General features: G+C 51.6%; 1 protein-coding gene across 1 annotated transcript; it reads right to left on the bottom strand.

Moving 5' to 3' along the window:
- Positions 1 to 171: 171 nt before the first annotated feature.
- PHGDH (phosphoglycerate dehydrogenase) lies at positions 172 to 12,102 on the bottom strand. The gene is made up of 12 exons (XM_083621416.1): positions 11,871 to 12,102; positions 8,303 to 8,454; positions 6,910 to 6,975; positions 6,199 to 6,253; positions 5,987 to 6,085; positions 5,674 to 5,806; positions 4,821 to 4,969; positions 3,853 to 4,005; positions 3,165 to 3,297; positions 1,727 to 1,854; positions 1,095 to 1,317; positions 172 to 400 (listed from the first exon to the last, which is right to left on the bottom strand). Exons 1-12 carry the CDS (start codon positions 12,009 to 12,011, stop codon positions 252 to 254), a joined length of 1,581 nt encoding a protein of 526 aa, XP_083477542.1. The 5' UTR covers positions 12,012 to 12,102; the 3' UTR covers positions 172 to 251.
- Positions 12,103 to 13,498: the final 1,396 nt, after the last annotated feature.

The raw sequence follows: 13,498 nt of genomic DNA, 5'->3' as shown, positions 1-13,498 counted from the left end.
GGACCTTCACACACATTGCCCAGGCCTGTGCTCTGGAGAGGTCACTTCAGGGCTGCTAATGCAGCGGTTTGATTTCACCCCTGGAGGTGCACTCCACTGTCTCTCAAGACAGACCGATATCAAAAATGTTACCCCTCAGCTCTTATAGCTCAAGGATGCAGTGGACAGCAGTTTTTGCAAGTTCTTTTTATTGGAATGTGCAACTTTTAATTAAGGAAACTTGCTGGCCCTGCCAGGTTTTGAACCACAGCTTAAAGGGCAACCTGAACAGCTTCTGTCACGTGTCGCTTCAGCTCCTGGAGGTTTTGTAGGGCAGAAGACACACCCAGGACGTTCCATGCCTGCCCAGCCACGGTGCCGGAACGGTGGTATGACAACAGCTCTGCCTTCCCCAGCAGTCCTGCAAACAAAACAACATTGAGTCCATGCATCCTAGGAGACAAATATCGTGAGATCAGACTGCTCTGTTTGGCTAAAATGGCTTCTATTGGGGGAGGAATAAGATCTAACAAAACATTGGGGCTGCAGATAATGGGACACAGTCATGGCCGTATGCTGGGTAAGAGAAGTTTTGCTCCCGTTAAGGAGTGCCCAGGTGTGGCCATCTTCCCGAGGAAGCCTGAGGGCAGCACAAACCTCTCCCTGGGAAAGAGAGACCATTTCTTCCCTTACCTGTCTACAGCTGCTCTCTGCACCTGCCCTTCCCTGCATCTGTTCCCCACCCTTGAGGTTTTCCTTGTTGGTGTCTTCACCCAACCATCCCCAGAGGTTTCCCATTTCCTGCTCATCCCACCCAGGATCCATTCCTCCTCCTTTTCACCCCAATCCTTCCTCATCTGTGGGGTGTTAGAACCCTCAAGCATTGGCACATGTCCTTCTCGTCTTTGGGGCGCACAGGGTTGGAACAGCAGCCCCTGGGCAGGGTGGCTGGCAGGAGAGGAGCAATTCCAGGCCTGACAAGCTCTGTCCCAGCAAAGCCCTCTTCTGTTACACGGCCCCGGAGAGTGAAGGATGCACTGTCAAGAGACAAGGGTTTCCCCGTGCCAATTGTTAGATTAGGGAGCTCTGAAAGGGAAGAGGAGGCCTCTCCTTACCAAGGACGGTTGGCAACAGGCTGGCATCAGAGGTCTTGGCTCTGTAGAACAGCAGAGTGCCGGAGAGGGGAACATGCTGTTTGAAGACGGCTCCGCTGAGTTCATGCAGGACAGGAGTGCTGCCTTCCACAGACCCAACTAACACATAGGGTGACTCTTGTGCAGAAAGTTGCAGCAGGGCCTCGTCACTACCCAGGGCTCTGCCACTGTGGGTTGTGGTGATCTGCAGGGGGGAAATGGCAAAAGAGATGCAGAGCCTGTTCATTGCAGAGGAGATCTGCTTCCAGATTCCCTCTTTGGGGAACTCGAGGCGAGCTCAACTCTTGCCCATCATGGCGCAAGAGAGAGAGGCAGGGAACAGCAAGGCCCCTGCTGAGAGGGCAAGTGTAAAATCTGCTCAATGGGCAGAAATTCAGTATGTGAAACTGAGCCACATATCTGTGCTGAGGAAGCTGCACCAGTTGAGTTTCTGACTGTTTTGCAGCTGCAAAGATAAAAACCATGTCTTGGTGGGGGGGAGACGCCACCCTCTCCTGAGCAGACCAAAGGAAAGGCTCAAAGACCCCACTGCTACGTCGAGGCTCCCCAAGGAGCCACCCTAGGGACCTGTCAGCGGAGGGCACCAGACGTACCTTCAGCCCAGATTCCTGTGCCAGGAGAAGCCCATTGACAAGGTTTGCGTCCTTCTGCACAGTTTCCTTAAGGAGGCCGATGGCCACAGCAGGGCTCAGGTAGCTGCCCGCCTTCTGCAAGGTTGCGCCTAGTGAGTGTGACAGGCATGGTCAATTAATTTAAAAAGTGTCCTGCGTGTTTCCTGTCCTGTCCTCACCCTGCAACCAGAAGGCGAGTCAATGAAGAGACCGGACCATCTGATCAAGGGCTATGCCAGAACCAGACACCCCAATCAGCAGGACCCTGGGGCCTGACTTGCTTCTTGGCGGTATCTGTGAAAAGCAACACTGGGGCTGCTGCCTCCTCGTGTGCAAGCCTCTCACTAGCTCCCCTCCAGTGGGAATCACGAGACAAAAGCCGCCGGGTGGGCTAACAGCCCCCCACCCCTTTCCCTTTACACAGGCCCCATACTGGCACCTTAAATAGCAGTGGGAAAGGTTCACTTGCTCAGCCATCAGGCTGCTGTTAAAGGGACAGCATCAGGACCGATAAACAAGCCCACAAGCCTCACTGCAGCTGCAGCAACACATCAAGATCCCATTGCTTCTCCCCAACTGCAACACTGCAGCAACGGAGCACATTCTCATCTCTTCTGTGTGTTCATTAGTACCACCCATGACAGACTGCTACCGGTTAGCGGCTCATGTTTCCTTAGCAGCAAGAGCAGAGGGGGATGCAGGCAGTTAGGGGCAGGCCTCTCCCCACCAAGACCTTGTGGACTTGGCAGAAGAGCAGGGAGGAGGGAGAAGAGCAAGCACACACCCAAGGCAGCAGGGCAGAGCGCTGGGCAGATAGGCAAGTTGCAGGAGGATGAAGCAGCATGGCGAGGAGGCAGAAAGGCCAGAGGAGGAGACAAAGGAGAAGCTTTCAAGAGGGCTGCAGAACAACTGATAGAGCATGGGGGGGGGGGGCCTGAGCCGCGCCCCCCCCCCCGAGGCTGGGCCTACAGCTCCCAGGACCCGTGCTGGCCATGGGCCGCATTGGTGTGGAGTTGGGAGTCCAACCACAGCGAGGTTTCCCCAGCCTTGTGGTAGCTAAATAAGCAGGGCTCTGTGTCTTCTGCACCAGCATGTAAAGGAGGACCCGATACAGGATTCAGCTCCCTGAGAACCTTGGATGTTCCTACATATAGAAAAACAAGCTTGCACTCATCATGGTTGCAGCAATTGCCTTAAAAGTAAATGGTTCATGAGTGGCAAAAACTCATTGATATGGGTTGCAAAATTCAACTGTTTTTCACACAGGATGAAGAAGGGGTTTTAAAGCACAAGAACACAGAACTCTGCACTAAGGAGAGGTGAGAGAGCAAAAGCAGAGGGGTAAATAGACTTAGGCATTTAAAAAATAAAACCCGACAGGATCTCCAGCCCAGTGCTGCTCCTGGATCTCTCCTCTCACCGTGAGTGACAACCTGAACGCCTCCATTCACTGGGTGGCTCAGTGCCTGCAGCACAGTCCCCAGGGCCCTGGCCAGGGCAATCCATGGTTTGGTATGAGGTGCGTATGCACTGTGGAGAGCTTGGCCATTGACCTGAGGGAAAGAAAAAACCTCTGCTCCATTTCTCCTGCTTGTACTACCAGGGATCCAAGCCCCAATGACAACACTTTTAATGAAGGGCAGTGCTTCTCCTTCTGCCTTCCTGCAAACCTACCCAGGCATCCATCCAAAGACCTTGCCTGGGCTCAGTTCTACTGTTGCTATCATTTGCTAAACAGTGATATTGGCAGTTGAAGAGTGCAAATGCTGAGCTTGCTGGATCAAAGCGTGACACTTGCTTTGCAAAGAAGTTGAGCCAGACTGCCACGTGACACTTTGCAAGTCTGCCGAGTTGCACGGCAGAATATTTTGCTTTATCTAACAAGCTTGTCTTTAAATAAGCGTTGAGAAAACCAACATGCTCATGCTTTGCAGAACAGCTATTCTGCATCTTAAATTGCTAAAAAGCTCAAATTTTAGAAAACAAAACAAAACAAAAAAAGAACAAAAATAAACCCAAAATAAACCACAGATTTAAACTAAAAACCAATATTAAGATTAATTTTATAAATTGAAAAACAAGAAGAACAACTGAAGAGAAGGACTCACGGCGCCAACCAGTGCCCTGCCCTGGGCCCAGTCCACTATTTGCACTGCAATCTCCCTGCCACAGCGACTCTGAGCTTCTCTGGTGCTGGCACCCAAGTGGGGGCAGCAGATGACATTGGGGTGGTTTACCAAGGCCTTGTCCGTGGGTGGCTCCTGGAGGGGGAAGAAGAAGAGCCGAGTCGGTTGCTAAGGCCTGCCTTCTAGTCACAAAGCATTTTGTACGGCTTCCTTGTCCGAGCTGATCTCTCGCGGGCGGCCAGTGAAGGGGAATGTTGGGAGATTCAGGACAGACAAAAGGAAGTCCTTCACACAGCGCAGAGTTAAACTACAGCAATCGCTCCCACAGGAGACAGTGGTGGCCCCCAACATGGAGGATTTTGGAAGAGGACGAGGCAAATTCCTGGAGGAGAGTAGCTCTCAAGGGCTACCAGCCACGAGGCAGCCATGCTTCTGAAGGCCAACGGCTGGCAACCACGGGGGCGGAGAGGGCTCTTGCGCTCCTGTTCTGCTGGCTGGCTTCCCACAGTCATATGGTTGGCCCCTGTGAGAACAGGATGCTGGCCAAGATGAGCCCCAGGCCTGATCCAGCAGCCACGCTCTCACACCCTCAAGCCCAAGGCTGCAAAGATAGCCACCTTCTCTGGAAACCAGGGGAGGAGTCCTGGAGCCCTTTCATGCTTCCACACTCAGCAAAGTCCTGGCAAGGCTCAGGCCCTCACCCCAAAGGCTTCCCTCACCAGCAGCGTTTCCTCCACGAGCCTCTTGGGTGCGGCTGATCTGTGCCAGGGGAGCAGAAGGGCTGCCTGCTCCAAGGCAAGGCACTGGATGAGACCCTCTTGCCACATGCTGGCATTCCAACAACCACACAAAAGCAAGAAGGGCTCGTGTGCAGCCTGAGGCATTGAAAGAGATCCTGGTGGCACCCCAAGGAAAGCCAGGGAATGAAATCCAATGCCCAAGCACCTCACCTCCGTGAAGACATCTAGGGCTGCTCCCCCACACTGGCCAGACTGCAGGGCCCGCAAAAGGGCACCCTCATCCACAATGCCTCCTCGGGCACAATTGATCACCTGGACCCCACGCCGGCACCGAGCAAAGGTGGCGTCATTCAGGAGCCCTGGAAAGGAGGCAGCCGTCAAAACACAGGTGGCAGCAGCTCCCACGCCACTCCAGCCGCAGCCGGCTTTCCTGAGGAGGGGGGCGGCAAAGCGGGCCCACCATCCCCTGGGGGGCTTTGGGGCTGCACGTCTATGATTACCACACCCCCAAATGTAGATGGGTGCCACCCTGGAAATCAAGCTTTCAGTTTCTTAATGAAGGAAGCAGTTTTCTTATCCTAAAGTTGAAAAATTTGAAAAATGCATAGAGTGCCAGGAGAAGTTTCTGACGCTTTCCTGCATATTAACTCTTTGCTCCTCTGCATGAGTAACAGAAACAGAATTATGAAAAACAAGCCATCAGGCAAACATCGTTATTATTATGGCAGCAACAATACAGCTTTCCCCTGCTGCCTTTCTGTACCAGCTGTATGTCTCCCGCTTGAGGCGATCCGCGGGCTTTTCTTTCTGGCAGCACCCTTCCTCCCTCACATCCATGATCCACCTTCTGCACTCCCCCCGTGCGAAGGCTGGGCTGCCTCTGCTGCTTCAGCCAACTTCCCACGCCCAAGCCAGTTGTGGGGGCTCCTCAGTCCCCACACACAGCCCTGCTGCCCCATTCGTGGTAGAACCAGGCAGCTTCCCAGTGGAGCACTCTGCAGGCACACAAGCAGCCCAGGACCCTGCAGGATCACCTCTGGCAGTCCCCAGGAGCACCCCTTACCTGTGGTGGAAGGCAGCAGAGGGGTGTGGACGGTGATGAAATCACACAGCGGCCAGACTTGTTCCAAAGGCAGCTGCTCAACTCCAAAAGCAGCAGATTCCTCGGGAGTGATGATGGGGTCATAGCCTATGGTCTGAAGGCCAAGGCGGAGAGAGACCGAGAGCTCTTTAAGGTCACTGAGATTCCCCACCCCATCTCAACACCCCCAGCATGGAAGAGAGGCACAGGGCCTCTTGAGAAGGCAACGGATCAGGGCCGCAGGATCTGCCTCCTCCAGACCACAAGTGGTCCCCCTCTGTAAGGGCATTCTTACCTTCATGCCAAAGGACTGCATCCGAACGGCCACTTCTCGTCCGATCCTGCCTAGGCCAAGAATGCCCAGTGTCTTCCCCTGAAGCTCCATCCCCATGAACTAAGGCAAAAAGCACACCTCCGTGTGAGAAGATGGCAGGCCTTGCCTGCGCAGCGTCCTTCCTGCGCCCCAGCAGCGCAGCGGGAGATGGAGACCCCAACCCAGCCTCCTACCTTCTTTCGATCCCATTTCCCTTCCTTCATTGAAGCTGCAGCTTGTGGGATTTGCCTGAAATGAAAGACTCCAGTTTAGCAGGTTCCAACAAGGGTGCAAGCCACAGCAGAGGAGCCATCTGCATGTCTTCTTCTCTTGGACATGTTGGTGCGGAAGATTTAAGATTGTTTTGGTTGTGGGGGAAGCTCATTTTCCCGAAGGTAGGAATGGCCTGTGTCCAAAAGAGACACAGCTATGGAAATTTTCACAAGTGTGTTTGTGTTTGTGTAACAAAACCTAACAGCTACTTCTTATGAGGCAAAGGAACTGCAGGAGGAAGACATTTGGAGTAGAACAGTGGCAGGGAATGGCTTCACCCTTTCCCTATTCTTCTAGAATGCACCTCCCAAAAACATCCCCTTTCCCAAACAGGGTTTCAGATGTGTATGCGAGGGCCCTTTTCTGCATGGGAACGTGTAGCTTGAAGAGATGGGTTTCAGCAGAAAAATAACAGGAGGGAAGGGTGAGGCACCCCTCCAAAGCTGCTTTTCTGTGACAAGAAGGGGGCTGCCCTAGTTCTATGGAGTATGTCTGCACAGATAGTGTGCAGCTCCATGTGAAACATGTCGTTGGGGAGAGCTACAGGTTCTTCTCAAGCCCAAAGAGATGCAGTGCGGTGCAGCCGGTGCTTCTGGAAGGCCTTGTTCTCTTCCCAGAGCCCCATCACCTACCTTGCCAGGCTCATGACCATGCCACACGTCAGCTCGGCCGCACTGAGGCTGTTGCCAGTCGGTGTGCTGAGGAGCAAAACAAAAGCAGAGGAAGTTGGATGGAGCCCCTGGCAAAAAGCTCCAAGGCCCCCCAACTCTTCCACAATGAGAGCTGTGAACTCTGTGCCTGTTGTTCTTCAGAGACAGCAAATACTCCCTGGCATCCCTCTTGTGTAGAGCTTTAGGGCTCACCCACACCTGCCCACCAAGGCACAGGTCAGTGCTCAAAAGCTCCGTGTCTGAGCACACACACCCCACTCCCTGTGGACACATGAGACAACTTTCCTCCCAAGTTCTGTTTGTACAAATTTGGGCAAAGCTAGCAATGCATCTAAATCCCCCTAATGAGCATGATGTGTTATCACCTGAAATATTCCTCACAGGCAGAATAATACTTTGCTCCCTCTCCTCCTGTGGTGCAGTTAGGAGGAAGAAGCTGTTGCTTTAATTTTCAGTAAATTGCAATTACCCAATATAGCTGAACTGAGAAATATGATTAGTGTTAACTGTGGTTAAGGGAGACAAGTACAGCTTGCCCTCCCCCCCCCTTGCCATTCCAAGGATCACTCAAAGTTACATGGCACTAGGGAGCACAGCTCAACCACAGGGGAAAATCCCTGTCCCTGGGACTGAATGTTTTGGCAGAGAGCCCAGCTCCAAAACAAGCTGGAATGTTTGCAGAAGAGGGCAACCAAGATGATCAAGGGACTGGAAACCAAGCCATATGAAGAACGCTTGAGGGAGGTGGGTCTGTTTAGCCTGGAGGAGACTAAGAGGACACAGGATAGCCGTCTCCAAATATCTAAAGGGCTGTCACATGGAAGATTAAAAAAGCTTGTTTTCTGGTACTCCTTGGTAGGGGTCCCTGCTCTGTGGAGCACCCTTCTATCAGATGTCAGAGATGAACAATTATATGACTTTCCGAAGGCATCTGAAGGCAGCCCTGTATTGGGAAGTTTTTAATGTTTGACGTTTCACTGTGATTTTTATATGATGATGGAAGCTATCTAGACTAGCTGGGGCAACCCAGTCATAGGGGTGAGGTATAAGTATTATTATTATTAGTTCAACAGTGGAACAGACTCCCTCGGGAGGCGGAGACTCCCCTTCCTTGGAGCGTCACAGGCTGCTTCGTGAGATTCCCGCATTGCAGAGAGTTGGACTAGATGACCCTTCGAACCCTACAAATTTACGATTCTATGAACTACGTTGTGCGTGTGTGACTATGTGGGGGGGATACCTTGGGGGGTCTTGAACTAATAGGTTGTTGGCCTCCACCTTCTTTGGACACCCTTCCTGCCAGGCTTCCTCTGATCTTGTGGCACCCCCTGCGCCCATGTGAGAAGCGGCTTACTTCATGACCAGGATTCCTTTCCTCGTAGCGGCATCAACATCCACATTGTCCACGCCAGTCCCGGCTCTACCAATGACCTGCAGCTTCTCAGCAGCATTGATGACCTCTGAAGTCACTTTGGTGGCAGATCGCACAATGAGCCCATCGCAGTCCTAAAGAAATCACAGCAGGAGTGAGCAAAGGGCTGCCTAGAGAACCGGAAGCCAGCAGAGAGGCTAGCGGAGGAACAGGGCTTAAAAAATTGAAACCATTGGCCAAGGCAACAAATATTTTGCACCAATAGCCAAATTCTCTAAGGTGCATGAATGACGTATTACGGTATGCAAATTCAGAAATTTGAATGCCATGCTTTAATTTATGCAAACGTAGCTACTAGGGTGGAACTATTATCTGGGGGTTTGACTCTGAAATGTCTGAAGGCCAAGGGAGGCAGGATTAGACCACGCTAGGTGCAGAACTGAGGTAAATAATGGCTCTTGATAGGTACATCTGTGGATATAATATGCCAGCAGTTCCTCAGCTCAGTCTCCAGCCACACAGCCCCTTAAGAGATGCACAGAAGTGTTACCAGGGTTGCGCTATGAGCAAAGAGTCAGCAAAAGTCAAGTTGGGCACTATGGCACCATGGGCACAAAATCTCCCAAAGAAGTCCCACCTTTAGGTAACAGTAGCAGGCCACCTGCTTCCAGTTCTGGGATCTCTCTCCTGCAGTAGACCTGGGGGAAGAAGCTGTTCTACCATGAACAGGGGAGGCCTGGCTTTGAGGGCTCCATGCCAAGCGGGTACCCCAGCATCTGTCCCCAAATGCAGCCGAGCTAAGGCAGAAAGTCAAAAGTGCAGCCAAAATATGGCCAGAGAAACCCAAAATGCAAATTCCAGGTGCACTGCAATGACTGTCACACAGGCTGCATGGGATGGCTGGCCTCTGATGGCTGCCCAGATACTTCAGCAACTGGCTGCCTATCCACAGGGCTCAGCCAAGAGTCCATTGAACCAGGGTCTGTGCCCTCAGCCTGGCTCAAACAATTCAGGGTGCTGGCTTTGATTTTGAGAGGCTTTAACCCTCTGAACCCAAGGAAAAAGCCTCCTCCCTTGGGCCCCTTGACAGATCGTCAAGTTCATTCACAAGACCATCTGGGAGCTACTTTCAGCCACAAAGGATGGACACAATAGTGCCACATAAGGCTGCCCATTCCACAAGGGCAGAATCTCGCCATTTAGCTGGGATGGCTTTCAGTGGCATGGAGTATAGACAGTGTGCACAGACACACACATGTACAAATGCACTGTTGTTCGGCTTTTGCAATTTATGTTGCAAAGAAGAACATTGTCACCCTCCTCACCAGAAAAAGCTGGAATAGGGATGAGGAAGGTGTTTTCAGCCAATGTGGTTCAAGGCAGAGAGTGCTGAACGCTGACACATCAAGAGGAAAGTTAATCAAATTCTCTGCTATTAGTCTTTCAAATTCTGAGGTGTGCTGTAAAATCAGACAGGTGGAGGCAAGTTTCATTCCCGTTCCACAAGAACTGAGGCTAAACCAAGCAGATATTCTGCACCTTCGGCTGTTCTAAACAAGCACAAAAAACTGGGAGAGGCAGCATTTCTTCAGCACCAGCCAACCACATTTTAACAAAACAGCAGTTTTCCATGGTGGAATATTTTCCAGTGGTTCTCCCACAAAGCCCCTCCCTGTGAGAAATGGGAATGGGAGATTGTCTATAAATAAAGCTAAGGAGCATGAAAGAGGAAAAGGCAGAGAAGCGATCAACCTGAAAACACTTTTGCCCTTCCCTAACATCTGTGGTAGGGCAACAGTGAAATATAAGGAACAAAGGATGCAACCCTATGTGATGTTCTCCTCCAGTCCCACGGAAATGAAGGTGAGCTCCCCAAGGAAGGGGGCTTCCTGAATGAGTCCCCCCTGCATACTTTCACTTGCTCTAAATTGGTTGAGATCTGGTTTCAAAACAGGAAAAGAAAATGAAGGCAATGAAAAATGCAAGCATCCTAATTTCAGCATGTCTGAAGAGTTGTGTGCATGTGCTTGGATAAACTACCCGAACAATTACAATTTTTACTTTAGAGTTGTTTTGTATTTTATCCATGATGTCAAAAACTTCACACACCAAGTTTTAACTGTTCGATATCAAAATGTCTCTGCTTTTTCTTTTCTTTTTTTGAAATCATTTTTATTGATTTTACAAAATAAACTCACATTTACCACATTTAAATTTTAAAATAAAACAAGATTCTTCCAAATCTTAGGACTCCCCTCCTCCCCTCCATGGATCCTTTATACAGTTGAACCTCATGTTATGGATGGGATCCGTTCTGGAGGCCTGCCCATAACATGGAACTGACGCAAGCCGAAGCGCCACCATCTGCGCACATGCACGGCACCATTTAGCACTTCTGTGCATAAGCAAGCAGCAAAACCTGGAAGTAACCCATTTCTGTACTTCCAGGTTGTCGTGGGACGCAACACGAAAACACGTAACCTGGACACAACATGAGGTATGACTGTACAGTGGTACCTCGCGTTAAGAACATAATTCGTTCTGGAGGTCCGTTCTTAACCTGAAACTGTTCTAAACCTGAAGCACCACTTTAGCTAATGGGGCCTCCTGCTGCTGCCACACTGCCAGAGCACGATTTCTGTTCTCATCCTGAAGCAAAGTTCTTAACCCGAGGTACTATTTCTGGGTTAGCGGAGTCTGTAACCTGAAGCGTATGTAACCCGAGGTACCACTGTATATCTAAATCAACTGCACATTATACTTTTTCCACATTATGGTCCTCCAAAATATCCAAAGTCTTTGTAATGTTGCAAGAGTTACTAAAAGCTTGCCAAAGAGCTCTTTTAAGTGTAGTCTGTATTTGTCCCGTTCCCTATTGAAGTTTTCTCCTCTTTCCATCGCTTTCCCCATTCTAAAGGTCTCTTCTCCCGTGTCTGAGTGAGCTGGTGCGGACTGGAGAGTTGTAGCAAGTGCCTGAGTAGCTCAGCCAGGAGGAAAGCAGGTGACACCAGGAATGTTGAAGAAGAGATGGATCAATGCCAACTCTTCCATTTCCTGGGGTTGCCAGCATTTGTTCTGCCTTGCCCAGCTAATGAGGGAGCAAGGCATTCTTAGGGCCTGGTGCTGCCTGTCTCAGGCTTGGAAGAGGAACTAAAAAACCCAGCCATCTGCAGAGTTATCATGTGGGTCACTGCAGAACCTTGCTTTCTTCCAATACAGGTTTGCCATATTTTGAAGAGCAAAAAAGAGGACACATTTGCGACTTCTGCTTTTAACTATGGATCACTAGGAGGATTCTCATTTTACAGACCCATGAAAAGGAGGACGTGTCCTGCAAAAGGAGGGGCAACCCTGAGATGCTAACGTGATAAACTTCTTTCCACACCCCTGGTCGCCCTTCTTTCCTCCGAGCAGGCGCCCTGCCTTGCCCCTTCCAGCTCCGGAGACGCTCCGGGCTGCCGCCGCCACGCCGGGCTGCTCGGGGCCTGGGGGCTCTGCTTCCCGGGGCTGCCCTCGGACCTCCCCCCGCCGCGCGCCCTGCGGGGCTCACCCGGATCTCGGCCAGCAGCTCCTCGGGGCTGAGCCCGGGCTTCTCGGCCACGCCGACGCCGGCCTCGCGCAGCAGCCGCGGGCACGACGGGTCCAGGCTGTCGCTGAGCAGCACCTTCCGCAGCGCGGCGCCCGACGCCATGGTCCGCTCGCCGCTCGCGCCGCCGCCGCCGGAGAAGGCGAGGCTCCGCCGCGCGCCCTAAAGACGCCTCTCGCCGCCGCCGCCCCATTGGAGCAGGCCGGCCCCGCCCCGCCGCGCCCCTCCGGCCAGGGGCTCGGCCTCCCTCGGCCCTCTGGGCGTCCGCCCCTCCTTCTTGGGTCGCTCCGGGTACTGACTGTCTGATAAATGGAGAAATCCATCAAATCGCGCGGCAGGAGCCGCGGGGTTTGCACAAAGCGCAGCTTCCTGCAGCGGACATGCCGGGCTCCCTGCACTCCGCGCGCCACGTCGGGACTCCCCGCAGGCTTTGACCCCCGAGGGGTCTCTCCGGATGCTCCCATCAGCTCCGGGCAGCTTGGCCAACGGTCGGGAATGATGGGAGTTGGAGTCCTGCAACGCCTGGAGGGCGCGTGCCATAATTGGTTGCCCCTTCCTTGGTGTTCTGCTTAGAAATGCTGAACTCATATCTGATGTGCAACCAACTTGGTCACTTGGGCTGCAAGACGGGCAGAGAATTCCTACTTAAATATATGGTACAAACTGAGCTTGGTAAGGTGCACTCAATTTAAAATGCCTGATTGATAAGTCCCTTATCCAAGCAAACTATACTTTGCCTTCATCTGGGACCCAGGAAGAGTTGTCGGATTCTCTTCGCAACTCATGGCAGAAGCTAATACTGCAGCCGCTTCTGCTCTGTCCTGACTGCAGGCTAGATGTCTCATTTTTGGTGCTTGTCACCGTCGCTCCAGGGCTTGGGGGAAAGCAGGCAGTCTCCCCCTCCCGCAGTTCCAGGACCCCCGTTTCCCACTCCCACCCCAGCACCCCATTTTCCAGCTGCTTGTGCACATAGTGGCCATCCTTCAAAGCCCCTTCGTCACCCCGACCCCCGTCCTTTCCACACCCATTTTTATTTTTTACTGTTGTGATTTGCAAAATTGCAACAAGATGTCGTGGTTACTCCTGCCTCCTCAGCGCAGGCTTCCACAGCATGCTCAGTTTCTTGCTGCTCCAATATAAGCCAGAAGTGTTCATGCCTCGCAGAATTACCCTTTAGATTAGAAGATTTTAGGCCCTGCTGTTTAGGGAGTGGTAGAAGAAGCAAGAGAAATCAGGACTTGCCTCCCCCTTGCAGCCTTGACTTGCCCTTACTCTGCCCATGTGGTCCAGTTGCCCCAAAATTATTATTATCAATAATAATAATAATAATAATAATAATAATAATAATAATAATAATATATACCCCGTCCACTCTGGGCGGCTTCCAACAAAATATTAAAGTACAATAATTCATCAAATATTAAAAGCTTCCCTATAAATTTATAGCTGCCTCACACAGTATAGGGTAGAAGCAGGCAAATGCTGGAATATTAAATGTGTGCTTCTACAATAACATGCAAAAGCCATCTTTGATATGAGCTCATATCTGGTTTATGCTCAGTAGAAATAAAAAGGGAGCCAAGTCTCATTGG

The sequence above is a fragment of the Podarcis filfolensis genome (assembly GCF_964270895.1).
Source record: "Podarcis filfolensis genome assembly, chromosome: 6".
NCBI classification, from domain to species: domain Eukaryota; kingdom Metazoa; phylum Chordata; class Lepidosauria; order Squamata; family Lacertidae; genus Podarcis; species Podarcis filfolensis.
The sequence above is the reverse complement of the archived record's forward strand: the minus strand, read 5'-3'. Positions and strand labels throughout refer to the sequence as shown.